Consider the following 7,567-nt stretch of genomic DNA (forward strand, 5'->3'; position numbering starts at 1 on the left):
CATTAGAACTAAAAAATGAATTCAGCAAAGTTGTGAAATACAAGATTAATATACAGAAATCTGTTGCTTTTTATACACTTTTCATGAATGATCAGAAAGAGAATGAAAATTAACAATCACATTTAAAATCACATCAAAAATAATAAAATACCTAGGAATAAACTTAACCAAAGAGGTTTTTATACTAAAAACTAAACATTAATGAAAGAAATTAAAGATGATTAAAGAAATGGAAAGATATCCCTTGCTTTCAAATTGGAAGAATTAATTTTGAAAAAGTCATGCTACTCAAAGCTATCCAGAGATTTATCACAATCCCTATGAAAATACACATGACACTTTTTACAGAAGTAGAACAAATAATCCTAAAATTAATGTAGAACCAGAAAAGAACTCAAATTGCTAAACCAATCTTGAGGAAAATAGAACAAAGTTGGAGGTATCATGCTACTAGACTTTAGACTACACTGCAAAGCTAGAGTAATCAAAATAACATTGTGCTGGCATAAAAATAGACACATAGATCAATAGACTACAATAGAGAGCCCAGAAATATATGCAGGCTCCTATGGTCAATTAATCTATGAAAAAGGAGAAAAAAATATAAATGGAGGAAAGACAGTCTCTTCAACAATAGTTGCTTAGAAAACTGGACAACCACATGAAAAACAATGAGGTTAAAATGGTCCCTCACAACATATACAAAATAAATGAAAAATGTTTTAAAGATCTAAATGTAAGACCTGAAACCACAAAACTCCTAGAAGAAAAACATAGGTGGAAATCTCTTTGACATATCTTGTAGTAATATTTTCTTGGATCTGTCTCTTAAGGCAAAAAAAGCAAGAATAAACAGACATAATTAAATTTAAAAGCATTTCCACAGCAAAGGAAAACATGAACAAACAGAAAAGGCAACTTACAGAATAGGAGAAAAAAATTTCAAATGATATAAACAAGCAAGGGTTAATATCAAAAATATACAAAAAGCTCATACAACTCAATATCAAAAAGCACCCCAATTACAAAATGGGCAGAAGGTCTGAAATGACATTTTTCCAGAGAAGATATACATCTGGCTAACAGGCACATGAAAAATATGCTCAACATCAGTAATTATTACAGAAACCTAAATTATAATAATGAGATATCACCACACACCGACCAGAATGGCTCTCATCCAAAGGACCACAAATAACAAATGTTGGCAAGGATGTGGAGTAAAGGGAACACTTGTACACTGTTTGTGGGAATGTAACTTTGTGCAGGCACTGTAGAAAACAGTATATAGGATTCTCAAAAAACTAAAAATAGAACTACCATACAATACAGCAATTCTACTGCTGGGTATATAACCAGAAAATATGTAAACACTAATTCAAAATGATACATGCACCCCAATGTTCATAGCAGCACTATTCACAGTAGTCAGGATGTGGAAGCAACCCAAGTATCCATCAACAGATGAATGAATAAGAAATATATGGGATATAGTAATATGGAATATTACTCAGCTGTAAGAAAAGAATAAAATTCTGCCATTTGCAACAATGTGGATAAACCTAGAGAATATTTTGCTTGGTGAAATATGTCAGACTGTAAAAGACAAATACTGTATACAATCACTTATATGTGCAATCTAAAAAATAGTATGAACAAATCTATATGCAAAAACAGAAAAAGACTCATATATACTGAAAATAAACTAGTGGTTTTCAAAGGAAAGATGGATGGGGGAGTGGTAATTTTGGGTTATAAGATTAAAAGACACAAACTACTTTGTATAAAAGAGGTAAAGAACAGGATATATTGTAAAGCTCAGGGAATTATAGCCATTATCTTGTAACAACTTCTGAAGGAGTATAATGAGAAATTTCTGATCACTATACTGTACACCTCAAACTACCATAACATTATATATCAACTATAGTCAGTTACAAAACATATGATCATCTCAATAGATGCACAATAATGTTTTGACAAAATTCAACAGCGATTTATGATACTCTCAAGAAAATCGGTACAGAGGGAACAGAACTCAACATAATAAAGGCTATATATGATAAACCCAAATCCAACAATACAGTAAAAGGATCTCACACCATGATCAAGTGGGATTAATCCCAGGGAGGCAATGATTTTTCAAGCAATATGATAAACCACATTAACAAATTAAAGAATATAATTCATATGGTCATCTCCATAGATGCAGAAAATTTTTTTTTAATTCAACATCCATTTATGATTAAACTCTCCAGAACGTGGGTGTAGAGTGAACATAACACAACGTTAATAAAAACCATATGTAATAAGCCCACAGCTAATATATTACTCAATCGTGAAAAGCTGAAAGCATTTCCTATAATAACAGGAACAAACCAAGGATGCCCACTCTCACTACCTTTATTCAACATAGTATTGGAAGTCTCAGCCATAGCAATCATACAAGAAAAGGAAATAAAACTAATCCAAATTAGAAAAGAAGAAGTAAAACTGTCACTGTTTGCAGATGACATGATTCTATGTGTAGAAAATCCTAAAGGTACCACCAGGAAGCTATTAGAATGCATCAGTGAATTCAGTAATGCTTGCAGTATACAAAATTAATATACAAAATTCTGCTGCATTATTATATACTAACAACGAACTGTCAGAAAGAAAAATTTAGATAACAATCCCACTTACAGTGGCTTCAAAAAGAAAAAAATGCCCAGGAATAAATATAACTAAAACTGTAAAAGATCTGTACTCTGAAAACTGTAAGACACTGATGAAAGAAATTGAAGATGACACTAACTAATGGAAAGATGTAGTGTTCATTGATTGAAACAATTAATATTGTTAAAATGATCATATAACTGAAAACAATCTACAGATTCAATGCAATCCATATCAAAATACCAAGGACAATTTTCACAGAGCTACAACAAATAATTCTAAAATTTGTAGGGAAACACAAAAGACCCCGAATAGCCAAAACAATTTTGAGAAAGAAGAACAAGTTGGAGGCATCATACTCAATAATTTCAAAGTATAGAACAAAGCTATGATAACTAAAGGAGTACAAAGTGGCACATAAGCAAACATATAGATCAATGGATCAGAATATAGAGCCCTGAAATGAAGCTACATTAGAGGATTAATTAATTTATGACCAGGATGCAAGAATACACAACAGGGAAAAGAGAGCCTCTGAAATAAATTGTGTTGGGAAAACTGAACAGCTATATGCAAAATAATCATAATGTATTACTTTCTCACACCATATACAAAAATGAACTCAAAATGGATTAAAGATTTAAAGGTAAGTCCTCAAACTACAAAACTTCTAAAACAATACTTAGGTAGTACACACTTTGACATTGGTCCTAGCAATATTTTTGATATGTCTCCTCAGGCATGGTAAACAAAACAAGAAATAAACAAATGGGAGTACATCAAACTAAAAAGCTTTTGCACAGTGAAGGAAAACTCAAAAAATAAAAAAAAATCTTCCTACTGAATGGGAAAGGATATTGGCTAATGGTATATAAGGAGTTAATATTCAAAATGCACAAAGATCTCATGAAGCTAAATAAAAAATAACATAATTTAAAAATGGGCAAAGGGACCTGAATAGACATTTTCTAAGGAAGGTATATACATGGCCAACAGTCACATGAAAAGATGCTCAACATCACTAATTATCAGGGAAATGCAAAATTAAAACCAAAATGAGATATCACATAACACCTGTCAGAATGGCTATTATCAAAAAGACAACAAATAACAAGTATGGGAAGGATATAGAGAGAAGGAAAACTTCTTGTCCTTTGGAGAGGTAAATTGGTTTAGCCACTGTGGAAAACAACATGGAGGTTCCTCAAAAAATTAAAATTAGAACTCCCATACAATCCAGCAATTCCACTTTTTGGTTGTGGTACATATATACAATGGAATCTTACTCAGCCATAAAAAGGAACGAAATTGAGTCATTTGTTGAGACGTGGATGGATCTAGAGACTGTCATACAGAGTGAAGTAAGTCAGAAAGAGAAAAACAAATATTGTATATTAACACATGTATGTGGAACCTAGAAAAATGGTGCAGATGAACCGGGTTGCAGGGCAGAGGTTGAGACACAGATGTAGAGAACAAACGTATGGACACCAAGGGGGGGAAATTGTGGTGGGGTGGGGATGGTGGTGTGCTGAATTGGGCGATTGGGATTCACATGTATAAAGTGATGTGTATAAAATTGATGACTGATTTAAAAAAAAAGAATTAAAAAGCATTACATACAAATATTAAAAAAAAAACACTCGGCTTGGAGGCCACGCGGAGGAGCGGCGGCATGGCGGCGGCGGCCGAGGAGTCGAGTCGGGGGTACTGGGATGAGGAGGAGGAGGAGGCAGAGCAGTTGGTTCTGGTGGAATTATCAGGAATTATTGATTCAGACTTTCTCTAAAAATGTGAAAATAAATGCAAGATTTTGGGACTTGATACTGAGAAGCCCATTCTGCAAGTGGACAGCTATGTCTTTGCTGGAGAGTATGAAGACACTCTTGGGACCTGTGTTATATTTGAAGAAAATGTTGAACATGTGGATGCAGAAGGCAATAATAAAACAGTGCTAAAATATAAATGCCACACAATGAAGAAGCTCAGCATGACAAGAACTCTTCTGACAGAAAAGAAGGAAGGAGAAGAAAACATAGGTGGTGTGGAATGGCTGCAAATCAAGGAAAATTATTTCTCCTGTAGACCCAACATGATTTGTAGTTTTCTGCATGAAAATGAAGCGGATGAAGTTGTAGCTCCAGACCCAGATAAATCTTTGGAGTTGGAAGAGCAAGAGATTCAAATGAAAGATAATTCAAACCTGAGTTATGAACAGGAGAAACCACCGAACTTGGATATAGAGGATTCTGGTCCTCTTATTGATATCCCTTCTGAGACAGAAGGCTCTGTTTTTATGGAAACTCAAGAAACTGCCTTAGAAATCACTCCTAGATGAAATGTTTCTCATAAAAACTAGTCATTAGCTTTTTAGAGTTTTTATATAAAATAACTGGCTTTGTAGTTTTCAGTTCACAATTTTATTATTTTTGTTGGCTATATACACATTTCCAATTATAATATAGTTTAATATACTAGAATCATTAAGGACCAGATACGAGTTTTTAAAAATATGGTTTCAATGACTATAGGGACCCTTCTGTGATGAGTCCTTTAAAATGGGGGTTTTACTAAGGTAAGTGTGAGTTTCTATTGCAGCCATCACAAATTTCCACAGACTTAGTGGCTAAAGTGTATTAAGCTACATAAGTGTATTGTCTTATAGTTTTGTAGGTCAGCCATCTGATATGGGTCTCACCTGGGCTAAAATCAAGGTATTTGCAGAGCTTCATTCTCTTCTGGACGTGGCGTGGGGGACTCCATTTCCTTGTTCATTCAGTTGTTCGCAGAATTCAGTTCTTTGCAGCTGAAGGATCACGGTCCCATTTCCTTGCTGTTGGCTGAGAGCCATGCCCAGCTTCTAGAGGCTGCCTGCATTCCTTCACTCATGGTCCCCTTCTCTTCAAAGCCAGCAATGGTCAAGTCCCTCTCAGTCTTTGAATCTCTCCTGCTTCTTCCATAATCTTATTGATGATGGACCCTTCTGCCTTCTTTTAAAGGTCCATTTGATTACACTGGGCACATCTGGGTAACTTCCCTATTTTAAGGTCTATAACCTTAATTCCATCTGCAAAGTCCCTTTTGTCATGTAATTTAAACAGGCATAAAACTGAGAATTGTGGCATGAAAATATTTAGGGAGCCATTTTCCAGTCTACCAAAGTCAGTACTACTCCTGAGAACAGAAAAAGAATTCAGAAGTGCTTAAGGGTGAAGGTACAGTTCTGATATTCCAGCTGTAATTTCACTTCTTTCCCACTGAAGAAAGATGATTGGAATTCAGCTGTAACATTCTACAATATTATGGTGATAACCTAGATCTACCCTAACTTGTATTTTTTAAGTAAATTAGTCACAAACTTTGATACAGGTTGAACTATATGAAATTACCAATATTTGTTTCTACAAAACTCTGCAATTTTATATGGTTGAACCTGGTACTAATAAGTTAAAACACTCCTCATGTTAATTATATCTCACAACTGTTGGAGGTGTAACTTTGTTGTGACAGATTAGAGAACTAATGTTCTAGGATGAGGAATTTTTTCCTTCAGTAGATTTTGTAAATTTTTACTGTTTATTTGGAAAACAACTTACCCTGATTAAAAGCATTTCCAAATCATAAAAAAATAAAAAATAAAAAAATAAAACACTAATTGGAAATTATGCACATCTATGTTAATTAAAACATAATTTACAATAGCCAAGATATGGAAGCAACGTAAGTGGCCATCAGTAGATGAATTGGTAAATAAGATGTAAGATATTATTGATATATGTATAAGTACAGGTACAAAGTTCCAGTTACAAAATAAATAAATCATGGTTATGAAATGTACAGTGTGAGGAATGTAGTTAATAATAATTTAATACCTTTGTATGGTGACAGACAAACAGACAAACTAAACTTATTGTGGTGATCATTTTGAATGTATGGAAATATTGAATCACCATGGTGTGCACCAGGAATTAACATAGTGTTGTAGGTTAATTACACTTCATAAACAAACAAACATACAAACTCATAGAAAAAGAGATAAAGGTAATCCAAAGGTACAAAAGTTCAGGTATAAGATGAAGTACTATATGTATTATGGTCATAACGTAAAACAAAATTAATAAAATTAACACAGCTGTAAGTTACATATTAAAATTGTTGAAAGTAAATGGTAAGAGTGATCATCACAGGAAAATATTTTTTCTTTTTTAAAATTTTGTAATATGATATGATGGATGTTCATTAAACATATTGTGGTAATTATTTCATGATGTATTTAAATCAAATTATTATGACTTATAACAAACAAATATGGTGCTGTATGTCAATTATATCTCAAGAAAAATGGTAGAAAAAAGTAGGAAACCATGCTTATGAGTAATATTATATAATTAATCTATGCCAGTTTTCCTATTGTAGAAGTAAATTTGAAATAAGAAAATAAATGCTAGAAGGAATCAACAGTAAAACTGATGACACAGTAATGGATCAGTTAACTGGAAGACAGAGTAGGGGAAATCACTCAGCCTGAACAGAAAAAAAGAAAAAAAATTTAAATGAAAATAGTTTAAAGGAACTTTGGGACAAGATCAAGCATGCTAACATTTGCATTATAGGGGTACCAGAAGGAGAAGAGAGGGAAAGGGACAGCAAATTATTTGAATAAATAATAGCTAAACTTTCCTAACCTGAGAATGAAGACTGACAACCCAGGTGCAGGAAAAACAGAGTCCCAATTAAGATGAACCCAAAGAGGCCCACACTAACACACATTTTAGTTAAAACGGCCAAAATTGCAGAAAAGAGAGAATCTTAAAACCATCAATAGAAATGCAACCAGTTTTGTACTAGGCAACTCCCCTAACACTGTCAACTGATTTTCAGGGAAAACTTTGCATGCCAGAAGGGAGTG

General features: G+C 33.4%; 1 protein-coding gene across 1 annotated transcript; it reads left to right on the forward strand.

The window, feature by feature from the left end:
- The first annotated feature begins 4,330 nt into the window (after positions 1 to 4,330).
- LOC132360355 (general transcription factor 3C polypeptide 6-like) lies at positions 4,331 to 5,012 on the forward strand. Its single transcript, XM_059915417.1, is given in 1 exon segment — positions 4,331 to 5,012. A coding segment is annotated over 1 exon segment (663 nt). The 5' UTR covers positions 4,331 to 4,333; the 3' UTR covers positions 4,997 to 5,012.
- Positions 5,013 to 7,567: the final 2,555 nt, after the last annotated feature.

This window comes from Balaenoptera ricei, chromosome 2 (genome assembly GCF_028023285.1).
Source record: "Balaenoptera ricei isolate mBalRic1 chromosome 2, mBalRic1.hap2, whole genome shotgun sequence".
Classification (NCBI taxonomy): Eukaryota; Metazoa; Chordata; class Mammalia; order Artiodactyla; family Balaenopteridae; genus Balaenoptera; species Balaenoptera ricei.